The sequence below is a fragment of the Mustela erminea genome, chromosome 3 (assembly GCF_009829155.1).
Source record: "Mustela erminea isolate mMusErm1 chromosome 3, mMusErm1.Pri, whole genome shotgun sequence".
Lineage (NCBI taxonomy): Eukaryota > Metazoa > Chordata > Mammalia > Carnivora > Mustelidae > Mustela > Mustela erminea.
The window spans coordinates 46,148,205-46,163,712 of record NC_045616.1 but is presented as its reverse complement, the minus strand read 5'-3'; the positions used below and the strand labels follow the sequence as shown (position 1 = coordinate 46,163,712).

Sequence of the window (15,508 nt, the reverse complement as noted above, 5' to 3'; positions counted from 1 at the left end):
TCAAGTAGTTAAGTGTTCAACACTTGATTTCAGCTCAGGTCATGATCTCACGGTTGTACTAAAGATTCTCTCTCTCCCACCCTCTCCCTGATTTGCTCTCACTTGCACACTCTCTCTCAAAACAAATAAACAAACAAAAACTCCTCCTCCCCAAAATGAAAAAACAAACAGAAAAAACCCACATGGATCAAAGAAATCCCAATGGAAATTAGAAAACATTTTCAAATGAATGACGATGAAAGCACTACCTAAAATCTTAGGGGATGCATATATTGGAGAAAGATGGAAAATCTATGCTATAAGTTTCTATCTCAAGAAGCTAGGGGGAAAAAAGATATCTAAATCCAGAGAAAGCAAAAATAACAGAAAAGAAAGTATAATGAAGAAAATCAAAACAAAAAGTAGGTTCTTTGAAAAGTTAATAAAACTGCTTATTATCAAGAATAAATTTAGAAATATACCTATATAAGAATGAAAAAGGAAAAAGCTTTATGGATTTTCCAAACATTACAGAGAAGGTATCACGAATAACTTTGTGCTGATAAAACAGAAACTGAGATGTGCTGGACAAATTCCCTACAGTTCAACAATGCCAAAGAAAGAGGAAATCTTTTCTATATTTTATTTTATTTTTTCAGTGTTCCAAGATTCACTGTTCATGCACGACACCCAGTGCTCCATGCAATAGGTGCCCTCCTTAATACCCACCACTAGGCTCACCTACCTCCACCCTCCTCCCCTCCAAAACCCTCAGGTTGTTTCTCAGAGTCCACAGTCTCTCATGGTTCATCTCCCCCTCCAATTTACCCCAAGTCACTTTTCCAAGAAAGAGGAAATCTTAAGAAAACCTTTCCCATAAAGAAAATTGTTGGCCTGAATGGCTTCAATGATGAATTCTTTCAAACATTAAAGAAATAAATGTCACTCTCACACAAACTCTTTCAGAAAATAAAGAAAAGGAGAATTAAAAACATAGATAACAAAACCTAACATAGACCTTATGAGAATGAAAACTTACAAGCCATTCTCTCTCATGAATATAGGTATTAAAAATTCTTTTAAAAATGATTAACCAAGTTACTCCAGCAATAAATACAAAAGGAATAATACATCAAAACCAAGTAGAATTTCCTCTAAGAATGCAAGGTTAGCATACCATTTGAAAATCAATGCAGTCCACCACATAAACAGAATAATTAAAAAATAGCCATTCTGATGGGAGAAGATATTTGCAAACGACATATCAGATAAAGGACTAGTGTCCAAAATCTATAAAGAACTTAGCAAACTCAACACCCAAAGAACAAATAGTCCAATCAAGAAATGGGCAGAGGACATGAACAGACATTTCTGCAAAGAAGACATCCAGATGGCCAACAGACACATGAAAAAGTGCTCCATATCACTCGGCATCAGGGAAATACAAATCAAAACCACAATGAGATATCACCTCACACCAGTCAGAATGCTAAAATCAACAAGTCAGGAAATGACAGATGCTGGCGAGGATGCGGAGAAAGGGGAACCCTCCTACACTGTTGGTGGGAATGCAAGCTGGTGCAACCACTCTGGAAAACAGCATGGAGGTTCCTCAAAATGTTGAAAATAGAACTGCCCTATGACCCAGCAATTGCACTATTGGGTATTTACCCTAAAGATACAAACGTAGTGATCCGAAGGGGCACGTGCACCCGAATGTTTATAGCAGCATTGTCCACAATAGCCAAACTATGGAAAGAACCTAGATGTTCATCAACAGATGAATGGATAAAGAAGATGTGGTATATATACACAATGGAATACTATGCAGCCATCAAAAGAAATGAAATCTTGCCATTTGTGACAACATGGATGGAACTGGAGCATATCATGCTTAGCGAAATAAGTCAAGCGGAGAAAGACAACTATCATATGATCTCCCTGATATGAGGAAGTGGTGATGCAACATGGGGGCTTAAGTGGGTAGGAGAAGAATCAATGAAACAAGATGGGATTGGGAGGGAGACAAACCATAAGTGACTCCTAATCTCACAAAACAAACTGAGGGTTGCTAGGGGGAGGGGGGTTGGGAGAAGGGAGGTGGGGTTATGGACATGGGGGAGGGTATGTGCTTTGGTGAGTGCTGTGAAGTGTGTAAACCTGGCGATTCACAGACCTGTACCCCTGGGGATAAAAATATATGTTTATAAAAAATTAAAGATTAAAAAAAAAAATAGCCATTCTGATAGATGTCCCCTCAAAAGATCTGTTAAAACTCAACATCCATGCATGATAGGAAACAAATATTTTATCTTTTAATCAATTTAGAATAGAAGAAAACTTCCTTAATCTGGTATATATATATATCAGATAAAACCTACAGAAAAAAAACACTTAATTATGAAATACTTAAATTATGAAATTATGAATAGTAAATGCTTTCTGCGTTAGGTTGAGAATAAGAACGTTCACTTGTCTTACCACCTCTTCTATTTAACACTCTATTCAAGGTTCTAAACAGTGCATTATGGCAAGAAAAAAAAATCAATATACAAATACTGGAAAGAAAAAGTAGAGCTTTATTATTCACAAATGATCTAATTGTGTATACAGAAAACTTAAATCATCTTCAAAAAACAGGTGAATTCAGCAAGGTTGTTGAGGGTCAACATATAAATTATATCAACTGAATTTCCAAGTGTTTGGGGTTGACATACGAGAAAAAAATACCATTTATAATCAAACAAAAAATATCAACTACCTATACAATGAAAATTATAAAACACCACTGAGAAAAATTTAGAACCCCAATAATTTGAGGAAAATACCACATTTGTAGATAGATAAACTCAGTAGTATTACTTTATCAATCCTCCCCAAATTAAGCCACAGGTTCATGCAATTCCAACCAAGATCCTAGCGGGGCTTTTGTTTGTGGGGGACGGAGGCAGGGTAATTGACAATTTATACATAATTGCGACAATCCTAAATGACTTTAGGCACGTGAAGGAGAACAAAAAAAGTCGGAGGTCTTAATATTACCTCCACACATAAAAACTAATTATAAAGTTATAAGCAAGAAGAAAAAATAGATAAAGGAAAAGAAGAGGGAACCCTATAAGACCTACAGATACAGTCAGCTGATTTATGACAAAAGCATCACTACAGTTCAGTGGGGACAGAATGGTCTTTTCAAAGAATGATGCTGGGACAATGTGATACACCTAAGAAAGGAATGGACCTGGATCCTGCAACGTTAACAAAAATTAATCCTGGATGGATTATATACCTAACATATGAAAGGGAAAACAGAAATTTCTAAAGGAAAACAGAAAAATATCTTTAGGCACTTAAGTAAGCAAAGCGTTCTTAAATAGAACATTTCAATAAAGCATTGACCAATAAAAAAATGGTAAGCTAGATTTCATTAAATTTTAGAACTATTCATCAAAAAATAATACTGACAGAGTGCTAAGCCAAGGTACAGACGTGAGAAAATACATGCAACACAAAGACCCAAAATGTGCTTTAATCCAGGAAATACAATCAATTCCAAAAATCACCGAAAAAACAGCCCATGAAAAATAAAAGAAAAGGCACTTTAAAAGAGGATATCCAAAGGTTCAAGAAACATATGAAAAGTGGCTCAACATCATTAGTCAGGTACATTCAAGTTAAAACTACCACAGGATATTATTACCTACCTATCTACTGAAAAGGGAAAAATTAACCACATCTAGCTATATCAGCATTGGAACGCTTGGAATCTGCTGGTGGGAAAATCAGATGGACAATCATTTCAGAAGACTGTCTGACAGGATCTACTAGAGTAAACACACATGACCCTTATTACCCACTGAAAGACATAGGTAAGGACGGACATAACATTACTCATGATAGCCAAAACCTGGAAAAAAACCAAATATCCACCAAGGGTATATTCATAAGATGAAATGGAAAGATTATGGCTACATGAAACTAAATGAGTCCCATACATATGACGCTGAATGAAACTAACCAGATACAAAATAATCGTCCGTTTAGGTGATGTTCAAAAACAGGCAAAACTAGAAAGAAGTGACAGAAGTCAAAATAGTTCTCCTTTTTATTTGAAGTAGGGAAAAATCAAAGAGAAAGGCACTAGGTTATTGGAAATAGGAAACTAGGAATAACCTAGGTTATTGGAAATAACCTAGAGAGGCAACTAGGTTATTGGAAATGTTCTGTATCTTGGTATAGGTGGCAGTTAAGGCATATATGTAAGTAAAAAATGTAATGAATGGTACTTTTAAGATTCTTATACTCTATCCTTTGTGAATTATATCATAATATGAAAGAAAATACATGCTACTTCTTAAGACTCGACTTCCTATAGAGTTTACCTTTTAATTTTTCCCTTTTAGTTTGACAAGGTATTTTTCCTCTTGATGAAGAACAGGAAATCATCAGTATCCATCTGACCTTAGAATTAAATTATCTTAACTCTCCTATGGCAAACTTTAAGAAAGGGGGGGGGGGGAGTACCATCTTTCTCCAGTGATTAGAGTAAAATACCAGGTTTAGCTTGCGTAATCCAACTCATTATGCTACTAGATAATCTTTTAAAGCAGGAACATCAAAAAGTTGTTTATGATGAAAGGTCAAAATGAAGAACAAATTATAGTAAAATAAGTTACTATTAAATCAACATTAAAAAACCCCTTTGATACTTTCTCTGGAGCACATAGGAAACTACAGTAAGCTGGATACAATAATTACATGTTTTTGTGTTTTAACACCAATAAGAATAAAGCACATGGAGATCATCATGTGTTTGTCATTGTAGATAACCAGAGGCAGCTAAAAGGAAGCTCTGTTGACTGAGGCATCAATAACTATTTCCAAAAAACACTAAATAACCATTAAAATCCTGTATATGAGTTGAGAAAAACCATACAAATCCTCTCTAAAGGGAGAGTTAACACCATTATGACAAAATGTTTGAGACACTCTTTAGCTTTCTTATATTAACACCATGTAAAAGACAGTATTCTCAAAATTGTTTTAAATGGAGGAAATTTATAATCAACAACTTAAAAAGCTTTGAAGTACTGTAGCAGCAGATCCTAAATTAGTATTAAACTTCCTTAGTCTCCCTAATCACAATACAATGTACTTTAAATCTTGAAAATGAAAGATATATGGTTAAGTTTAAAGGCAAGACAAATAAAATGGGGCTTAATGCCTGCCTTCATCTAGAATCATTAAGTATTCTAACTCAGGCCTCATGTAAAGAAGGAGGGAATTTACCTGCCATGCTGGAACAGAAGTTGAGTTGGACATGACTGTTTTTTGCAGCTCTTCAAGGACGGCATCTGGGAGAGGGTTTTGTGACTCCAGGAGTAGTTTACACTGAACTTGTCTCAAAAGTAAGATAACAGCTGGCTGATCAGGGTTACTTTTTAAATTCTAAAAATTAAACACCAAAATAGAAATAGATCAAATAGATTCTTGAAGGTTAAGTGGCAATTAAGCTATTCTCCATGTTGGAAAAAAAAAATCCGAATTTAACCTTTCCTTAATAAAAAATAAAGAACTGAAAAAGTAAAATAAATAAAACAATGAACATCTTGAGAATATCAAACTCCACATTTAAATTAAAATTGATAATGCCATTATTGTAGTTTTTAGGTCATTTTAGATTCAGTTTGTCTCTTTGACTTGTTTTATTCTCAGGTGATATCCTGAAAACCGTGAGTTCTGAATGTAAATGGGTGAATTAAGAAAACATGAAATTAACAGTGAAGGCTAACCCTATTCCTTATTGGAAGGAACTCTATCAGAAGAGCTATAGTTTTTTGTTTTTTTGTTTGTTTTGGTTATTGTTTTTCCTTTTTCAATCCCTTCACAAAGATATTCATTAGATGTCCTTCTCTAGGCATATACTTTCCAAACACTGTTAAGAGAAACGACCCATTTACCCACCTCCCTAAGCCATTATTTATCCACAAACACACATATATAGAATTATATATGTGTATCTCCTTGCTAAATATATGTATACAGACGGATATATGTATACTTCGAAGAAGTTTACATAAGTTCTCTAAACAAGCCTTTCACTACTATTCTAAACATTTCTTTCTTTATTGCTTATCCCTCAATAACATACTTTACTTTAAATTAAGTCATAGTCTTAAATATATGTGATTGCTTTCTTCTAAGAAACTGGAACAAAAAATGATAAGATTCATAAAAGTATCCCTTATTCTGTCAAAGAGAGTATAGCAACAGTCAGTTGCTTATTAAACACTAACTGCATAATACTAATCTGTCCTGAACTTAGATGGAATTTCATAAATAAAAGAGAAAATTTACCACTCTGCTTTTCAGAGAATTCAAACACCAAAGGGATCTTGGAAGATCCATTCTTCCTTCTCCTAAAATCCATCTCCTCCCCCACCCCTGCCCCCCCCCCCAAAAAAAACTTCTAGAAAGAAAATACAACTCGACTTGGTAAACATTTATGAAAAAAGGTATTTTCAGAAAAAGTGATGTTTAAAACTTGCATTATCCACTCAATTATTTCTGAATAGATTTATGAAACTGATTTATTCATTGAATACATATTTATTGAGCCCGTACTATGTGCTAGGCAAGGTGCTAAGGATTTACGCACAGAGCCTACAATCCAGGTATATAAAAGGTAACTACTAGGTAGCACCAGTTGCTCACTAACTTTTCATTGTCTTTATGTGGTTTAGAGCTTTAGAAAAATACAGAGATGATAGAAAATAGACCAATCTGAAGGCAGTAACCAGAAATCAAAGGAAAATATGGCCTCCATAATGGTATCCTCCTCAACAAAGATCTGTTAAGTCCTTGAGTTCTAGAGTCACACAAAAGTGAGCTCAAATGGCAACTCAATCATTTTCTAGCTGTGAACTCTTGTGCAAATTACTTGCCATCTCTAAGCCTTGGTTTACTCATTTATAAAAAGGGGATAATAGTATTTATGTCATATGTTCCTGTGAAGTTCAAATACAAGCTGCTAAATGGACTGACTGGCTTACAGGTCGTCGTCGTCGTCGTCGTCATCATCACCAACACCACCACCACCACCACCATATGACCCTAAAATAACGTGCATTCCACGTTTAATGTTATCTTCGGAGTAGGATAAGAATCCATAAATCTCAATGCTCAATTTCACAGTAATACCTTCGTGCAGAGGGCTTCAGCTTCAGATGTTCTTCCCGTGTCCATTAGACCAGTGACAGCCTGGGAGAGACTCCACTTTTCCAGAGATTGGTTATAATCCTTAAGGAATTCTTTGTCTTTAACTGTTAACAAAAATGTTAATGTTACTTTCTTCTGCGATTTATAATGTGTTCTCAGCGGAGAAATTAGTTGCTAAGAAGTATTACAATTAGACTTATCATCATAGACAGTATTTTAAAACTTACAGTTTTTTAAAACTTTACTTAAAACTTACAGGAATACCACAGACTACCCTAGTAGGTGTCAGGTTTCTGAGAAGTTTCATGGTAGGAGCATTTGTGGTTGAAGAAGTTAAAACTTTACAGACTTGTGATTTACATAAAAAAATCACTTTATAGTAAAACCAAAAATAATTGAAAAAATTAAATATTTACTGCGATATAATTGACATACAATAAATTACACATTTGCACATATTCAAGCTATACAACTATGAACCATCACTATAATCAAGATAATGAACATACTCATCAACATGGAGAGTTTCGCCCTACCCCTTTATAATCATTTCTGTCCCCAGCATACCTCTCCTTTTACGTCTATCCCCAGGCAACCACTATTTTCAGACACAATGGATCAGTTTGCATTTTCTAAAACTTCACATAAATGGAATCATAAAGTATAGACACTTTGTCTAGCACCTTCACAACTATAAACATAATAAATTACATTTCTACAGGTAAAGCGGCTTTACATTCCTAGGATAAACCCCACTCGATTATGATGTATTGTTACCTTTTTTATGTGTTGTTGGATTTGAATTGCTATGGTTTGTTACAAATTTCTGCATGTGTAGTTCCTTCCACAGTATTCCTGTTAAAGTCTTTGCCTGGTTTTGGTGACAGAGTAATGCTGGCCTCACAGAAGAACTACCAACTTTTCTATTTTGGTAAAGGGTTTGTATAGAACTGGTATTATTTCTTCCTCAAATGTTTGGCAGAATTAATCAATGAAGCCTTCTGGTCCTGGAGTTTTCTTTGTGGAAAGATTTTTATCTATAAATTCAGTGTCTTTAACAGATACAGAGCTGTTCAGTTTATTTACTTCTTCATAAGTGAGATTTGTATCTTTTAAGGAATTTGTCCAGTTCATCCAAATTGCCAAATTTAATGGTGTAAACTTGTTCACAAGGTCCTCTAATTAGCCTTTAAATATCGCTATAGTGATGTACCCACTTTCATTCCTGATGTCTGGCTAGAGGCTTATCAATCTACTGACCTTCTAAAAGAAAGAGTTTTTAAAAAAAAATTATTTTTATTAACATTTAATGTATTATTAGCCCCAGGGTACAGGTCTGCGAATCATCAGGATGACACATTTCACAGCACTCACCATAGCACATACCCTACCCAATGTCTATAACCCAACCTACCCTCTCCCTAACCCCCTCCGCCCAACAGCCCTCAGTTTTGTGAGATTAAGAGTTTCCCTCCTGATCCCATCTTGTTTCATTTTTTCCTTCCCTACCCCTGCACTGCCTCTCAAATTCCTTGTATCAGAGAGATTGAAAGAACTAGTTTTCACTTTTGTTGATTATGTTTCTACTAGATTCACCGATTGCTACTATTTATTATTTCTTTTTTTTTGCTTACTTTGAGTATAAATTCTTCCTCCTTTTTCTAATTCTTTTTTTTTTTTTTAATTAAATCCTGGGGAAGCATTCTATTTTTTTTTTTTAAAGATTTTTATTTATTTATTTGACAGATTACAAGTAGGCAGAGGAGATAGGCAGATAGAGAGAGGAGGAAACAGGCTCCCCGTCGAGCAGAGAGCCCGATGTGGGGCTCAATCCCAGAACCCTGGGACCATGACCTGAGCTGAAGGCAGAAGCTTTAACCCACTGAGCCACCCAGGCGCCCCCTCCTTTTTCTAATTCTTAAGGAGAAGCTGAGATCACTGACTTGAAGGCTTTCTTATTTTCTAATGTAGACATCTAATCTATAAATTTCCTGGGAGCAGTGCTTTAATAGCACTGCAGAACTTTGAAATGTCTTTTCCCTTCTCATTCAGTTCAAAGTATTTTCTAACTTCCTTTCTGGCTTATTCTTTGAACTGGATTACTTACTTTCTAAATACTTGGGAGTTTTCCTGGTATTTTTCTGTTACTGCCTTTTAATTGAATTCTATTATATTAAGATGATGTTTTCTACATATGATTTGAAGCCTTTTAAATTTATTTAGAGCTTCTTATGGCCCATAAGACATGTAGGTAGACGTTCTGTGTGCACTTGACACTGCCATTATTAGAAGTATTCCATAAATGTCAATTAGGTCAGTTTAGTTGACAGTGTTGTTCAAGTCTTTATTATATCTTTACTGATTTTTTTGTTCAATTGTTCTGTCAATTATCAAAAGAAGAGCACTGACTCTCTAACTATGTAATTGTGGATCTGTCTGTCCCTCCTTTCAATTCTGTAAGTTTTTAGTTCATACATTTTTCCACAAGTATCTTTTTTTCTACCTATCTTATTGTGAAATGCAATGCTGATTTTGTGTGTTTTGAAACTGTTACTTAGCACATAAATGCTTAGCACTGTTATGTCCTCTCAATGAATTGATTCCATTATGAAATGACCTTTCTTATCATTGGCAATATCATTCGCTCTGAAATCCACTTTGTCTGAACTTAGCACTGCCATTCCAACCCTCTTTTGATTAGCGTTGGCATGGTATATCTTTTTCCAACCTTTTACTTTTTAGGCTATTTTTGTCTTTACATTTAAATATAAATTTATATTTTGTCTATGTTTCTTTTAGGCAGTATATAGTTGGCTCTTGCTCTTTTATTCAATCTGAGAGTTTCTGCCTTTCAACTGAGGTGTTTAGGCCATTTAACTTGACTATAGATATGGTTGGGCTTAACTCTAATGTGCTACTTGTCTTCTGTCTTATCTAAAGTCTTTGTTCCCTTTTCCTCTTTTTGGAATTATTTTTTATGATTTCCTTTTATCTACCTTGGTGGCTTATTAGCTATAACTTTATTTATTTAGTATCTATTTTACATTTTAAAGTATTCATCTTTAATCTGCTGCAGTCTACTTTAAGTAATAAAAATCTTCACATACAGTATAAAAATCTTCACGTACAGTATAAAAATCTTACAACAGAGTATTTCCGTTTCTCCTACTATTCTTTGAGCTATTGTTGTAATATGTGCTTTATACAGTCAATTACATTTTAAAGAGATTTCTAATGTTTCACGTGTGGATCTATTTCTTTTTTTTTTTATTGTTTTCAGTGTTCCAAAATTAATTGTTTGTGCACCATACCTAGTGCTCCATGCAGTATGTGCTCTCCACAATACCCACCACAAGGCTCACCCCAGTCCCCACCCTCCACCTCCAAAACCCTCAGTTTGTCTCTCAGAGTCCACAGTCTCTTATGGTGGATCTGTTTCTATTGATTGATTTATTTGATTATGGGTGGTACTTTTCTATCTCTTTGCATGGGTATTAAGTTTTAACTGAATACGAGACATTGTAGAATTCTGAACATTTTTGTATTCCTGTAATGTTCTGGAGCTTTGTTCTATATGCAGCTCAGCCTCTAGGACATGATTTCATCTTTTCAAGACTTGTTTTTAAGCTTTGTCAGATGAGATCATTCAGCCTTTAGTGTGGGGCTAATTATGCCCACTACTTTTTGCAATATCCTTCTGAGTACTGTAGCCTGAATTCATTATGTATAAAATGTGTTTGTAAACTTACTTGAAGCGGAAACAGCAGATAACAGCGCCAAGTACAGATCCATTCTCTTTGGCTGAGTATTGTTCACTAGAGCCAGTTTATCATCAGCATGACAGGCTGCCATCAGCCCAGCCCAGACAGCAGGATCCCCTAAACATAAAGAATATGGTTTGAGGTCTTGTTAATATCAACATATTGCTAAAAAATTATCCAAAGTGAGACTAAGAGTTTATAGATACCAAAAAATTAAATTAAAATTAAAAATAAATTCTATCTGTAGAAAAAAAATCCATTTTCTGTATTTTTTAAAAAAGAATTTATTTATTTATTTGACAGACAGAGATCACAACTAGGCAAAGAGGCAGGCAGAGAGAGAAAGAAGAAAGCAGGCTGCCTGGTGAGCAGAAAGCCCAATGCGGGGCTTGATCCCAGGACCCTGAGATCATGACCTGAGACAAAGGCAGAAGAGGCTTTAACCCACTGAGCCACTCAGGCACCCCCCAAAAAATCCATTTTCTTAAAGGAAACTAATTTATACTTCTTTTCAGACAATACATTACTATCCTTCAAGATCTGCCTTTTTTTCAAAATACAGTGAGAATAAGAAATATTCTATTAAGTTCTCCCATGGCTGGTTAGCTCAGATGCCTAGAGTACTGTGCTACTGTGAAAAAGTCAATTATATTTACTTTCATTGGACACCAAGGGCAAGTCTCAAAGAGACACATATGGTCATCATCCAAACCCTGTATTAAAGGTTCAATCATAGAAAGGCAAGATAATACTATTTCTCAGTTTTTAAGAAAAGTTCGAGCCAAGGGAAAAGCTCACAACAACTCCATTTACCTATGTTCTAACAGCCAAGCATAAAGTTATTTTATCATTCCAAGTGAAGCAATTCTAGGATTATACAGCTCTTCACTGATTTGATCTTTCCTTTCCTTCACACCTTGACAGCAGCTTCAGGGGAGGGGGGCAAGAAGCAGACTGAGGTAGTACTAATATAGATTATGCATACAGGTGCCTCTTTTTTAAAAAGGTACTTGCAAAAAGAAGGTGAAAAAGAATTTAGAACTCAGGAGTTTTTATTTTTTGGTCTTTTATAAGTCATATTTTGTAGGTTAGTATTTGCACGGTCAGTATCTTAGTTCTGTTACGCTAAAAAAAAAAAAAAAAAAAGGCAAAAAACAAATACAAAAAACAAATAATCCTGGGGTCCCTGGATGGTTCAGTTAGTGGAGCATGCAACTCTTGATCTCAAGATTGAGAGTTTAAGCCCCATAATGGGTGCAAAGATTACTTTGAAATCTTCAAAAACAAACAAACAAACAACAACAACGAACAGACAACTAATTTTAAAATCCCACAGGGGTGCAAATTAACAATATAGTCATTTAAACAAAAATTTTAGCTTAAGTTTTACATTTTTCCTATTTAACTGTTCCATCTAGTACATACCTCTATTAAATGTCTGAAATGTCTATCTGTTTTACTTACAGAAGATCAGTATTATGTTAATAGTACAGGAGTCATTAGAAATCTTAGATAAAATATCTTTTTAAAAAATTAAATGCATATCTTCATATTATAAAATAATTTCTACCCAAAACAATGACAAGCTTATTTTAAATAATGAAAGACAGAATCGAACTCCAGAATAAGGAAATGGGGACCATTCCTTAGAATTCATGAGATCTGATTATTGTATAATGAAACACAAGTGACTAAGTCTTAGATCTGAGATTTTAGTTTTAACAATGCAACTAATTAAATGTGTGCCAGCTTTCTCTTTGGGACTCATTTTTCTATAAAACAAGGCAAGTGAACTAGATGATGGCTCAGGTGTCATCAGGCCTAAAACCCCAAATTCCAAATGAAGTGGACTCAATTTCTGAATATTAACTTATTTCTAAGATTAAGTGAAGAACTCCTTTTAGGGATCTTAAGGTATAGTTTTAATTTCAGGAGGAAGGAAATGGATATTAGCTGGCTGTAATTTCTCCTGTCACAATTCAGAAGAATCATTGTTTTCATTAGCTTTTCCATAAGTAATCAGCAACTCAAATTTCTTATGAAACCAAGTGATAATATAAATATATGTATATACTATGAGCCTAAAATTTTTTAAATATAATTTGCTAAAAATACCTTCTAATATCACAGAAGCACTAACCTAGCAGAAACTGGATTTTTCTAATTTAATTCTAAATTCTTGGGATTGTTTAAATTTCTGAAAAGATTCCTTTGAATACCATCTATCAAAACTATACTTTGATATAGTTCTACAAGTTCTACAAGGACAAAGATCTACAAGGATTAGGTATATAGCTACTACACATAACTACAATTAAATTTACTTTCACTGGACTCCAAAAACAAGTCTCAAATAGGAACTCATCTTCATTACTCAATCCCTGTTGCAAGCATCTTATATGACGACTCTAATTCCTTGAGTATGTATTTCTCCAGATAATATGGGAAAAGAAGAAGATCATTATAGAAGACCTGATCTGGGCAATCTCACCTTTCTAAAGTTTATGCCACTCACACAATCAAAAGCTAACAGATCTTTTATCATTCTAGATCTATGGTAAAAATCCTTGAGAGTAATTCTATCTAATATTTTATTGAAATAACCTCTAAAAATCAAAAACTTATCCAATGTGTAACAAAGACAAATCAAAATGTTTAGGGTCTTTTTTTGTTGTTCTATTGCATAAATGAAACAAAAAATAAACAATAAGATGTTGGTCTGTCTACTTGTTTTATAAAATAATCTCTGATTTATTAAATGTTTTGCAGTTAGGGCCTTTACAATTTATTGTGAAGATAACATTGGACTTATTTTGTACGATTTGTTTCCTAACAGTCCCTAGCCAAAAGAAAAGTTTTCTGACTTAACAAATGTTTGAAGTGCTCTGCAGGAAAAAATCATTTAATTCAATATCTCATATTAAAAATACTATTATATAAAAATACACACTCATGGGTATTCCAGTCCTCTAGGAATGATAATGGAAGTATATTGATGTGGTCATAGGTACTTGCTCAGTGATCAGTGTGATCAAAGACACAAAGAAGAGCTAGCTCAGGTGAGGTCATCACCTTGACATTCCAACAGTTACCCCAGAAGACATATCTCCACTCTTTAAGGAGCTAACTACCCATAACAATAACTAAATAACTAAATATGTTCATTAAATAATTTAGCTATAAGGGAAACCTCATTAAACCAGGTGATGGAAAACCAAAAGAAAATTACTTCTTGAAAATACACAATTCAGAGTTTCAATAAAGAGTAATAAAGTATCTTTATGCAGATATTCCTTTTAGCCTGCTTCAAGAATTGGTTATTTCTTAATTATTAGCAGTCAAATGCAAGATACTCAAATAATATGCAAAAGCTTAGAATATTTTCTTAAAATTCCCTTATTTCAAGAAATGCAAACTTTGTACCTACAGGTCACAAATGCAAAACCAGAAGAATCTGAATTAATGAAATGGATTATATTCACCTGGAGAAAGAAAAGCTGCTTTCTGAATGGTCTTTAGTGCAATATTTTTTTCAGTTTCTGCTGAACTGCTTCCCATAGCTAATTGATTTACTGCAGTGTACAGTAATGCCTTCTGCAAAAGGGAAAAAGAAGAAGAGTGTTAACCAATTATCTTTGTAGCTTCATGACTTTCAAATTGACTAAAAATAGGACTATTATCAAGTACGATGTGACTTCCTAAACCTAGGAAGAAAAGTTATTTTACTGTTTCATAAATAATATTATTTAACAAGTAGGACATTTCCTTTGTACTGGAGAAAACTAACCTTTCCATGATTTGAGTCCAAAATATGAGCCACATTTCCTGCTACAGCACCTCCCTATAATAGAAAAAAAATATTTAGATAAATGTAAAAACTTTCACAAATAAAAATTAATACTGATAAAAATTTTTCCATTTAATTATTTGAAAAGCTGTCTAATCACATCATAACTTCCAAACTCCTGAAATATCAAATGATTACTGCTTTAAGAGACAAGTTTAGTATTTTTTTAAATTTAGTATTTTTTAAAAAAATCTTTTCTACTATGATCATTTCAACTCTACTCTTTTAAAAAACTCATTAATGGTGCAAAAGTTACACAGTCTTATACCAAACACAAGTACATATTTCCTAACAATATAAAAGAAAGTGAAAGAAAGACTGAAAGAGAAAGAGAATCAGAATCCCAGAACTTATTTTAGGATTAACATGGTTTTATTCCACGGAAATATGGTATTTTAAAGTCTTCTGTAGTGCCTACTAAAATGAATAGCCAGAGCACCTTGAAGCGAATGATGGCTTCAATAACAGTCAACTCAAAACTGAAAATGAGAAAAACATATACATCATAATTTTCGTGTAGTAAATCTGAAATCCTTAATTTTTAAATTCAGTTAGACATTTTACCTGAAAGAAAGTGAAAGTGGAAGAAAGTGAATTATGAGAATGATTTCTTTTTAACTCAGAAGTATACTGTTCTCCTAATTTTATACCGGAATTGTATCAGAAATGTCTTGCACATCATAGTTAGCATATAAAGAATGCT

General features: G+C 33.9%; 2 protein-coding genes across 6 annotated transcripts in view; one reads left to right on the top strand and one right to left on the bottom strand.

Annotated features, from left to right (window-relative positions):
* FAM81B (family with sequence similarity 81 member B) overlaps positions 1–1,787 on the top strand; it is a 78,081-nt gene extending 76,294 nt beyond the window's left edge. For both annotated transcript variants that reach the window (XM_032335729.1, XM_032335727.1), the window contains exon 11: positions 1,760–1,787. In XM_032335729.1, the coding sequence (XP_032191620.1) occupies positions 1,760–1,771 (12 nt within the window). In that variant the 3' untranslated portion in view covers positions 1,772–1,787. The remainder of the gene's footprint in view (positions 1–1,759) is intronic.
* TTC37 (tetratricopeptide repeat domain 37) overlaps positions 1–15,508 on the bottom strand; it is an 85,084-nt gene that overhangs the window by 13,106 nt on the left and 56,470 nt on the right. For all 4 annotated transcript variants that reach the window (XM_032335723.1, XM_032335722.1, XM_032335725.1 and 1 more), the window contains 5 exons: positions 14,746–14,799; positions 14,441–14,552; positions 10,947–11,075; positions 7,180–7,301; positions 5,269–5,427 (listed from right to left, as the gene is read on the bottom strand). In XM_032335723.1, coding sequence (XP_032191614.1) covers positions 5,269–5,427; positions 7,180–7,301; positions 10,947–11,075; positions 14,441–14,552; positions 14,746–14,799 — 576 coding nt within the window. The remainder of the gene's footprint in view (positions 1–5,268; positions 5,428–7,179; positions 7,302–10,946; positions 11,076–14,440; positions 14,553–14,745; positions 14,800–15,508) is intronic.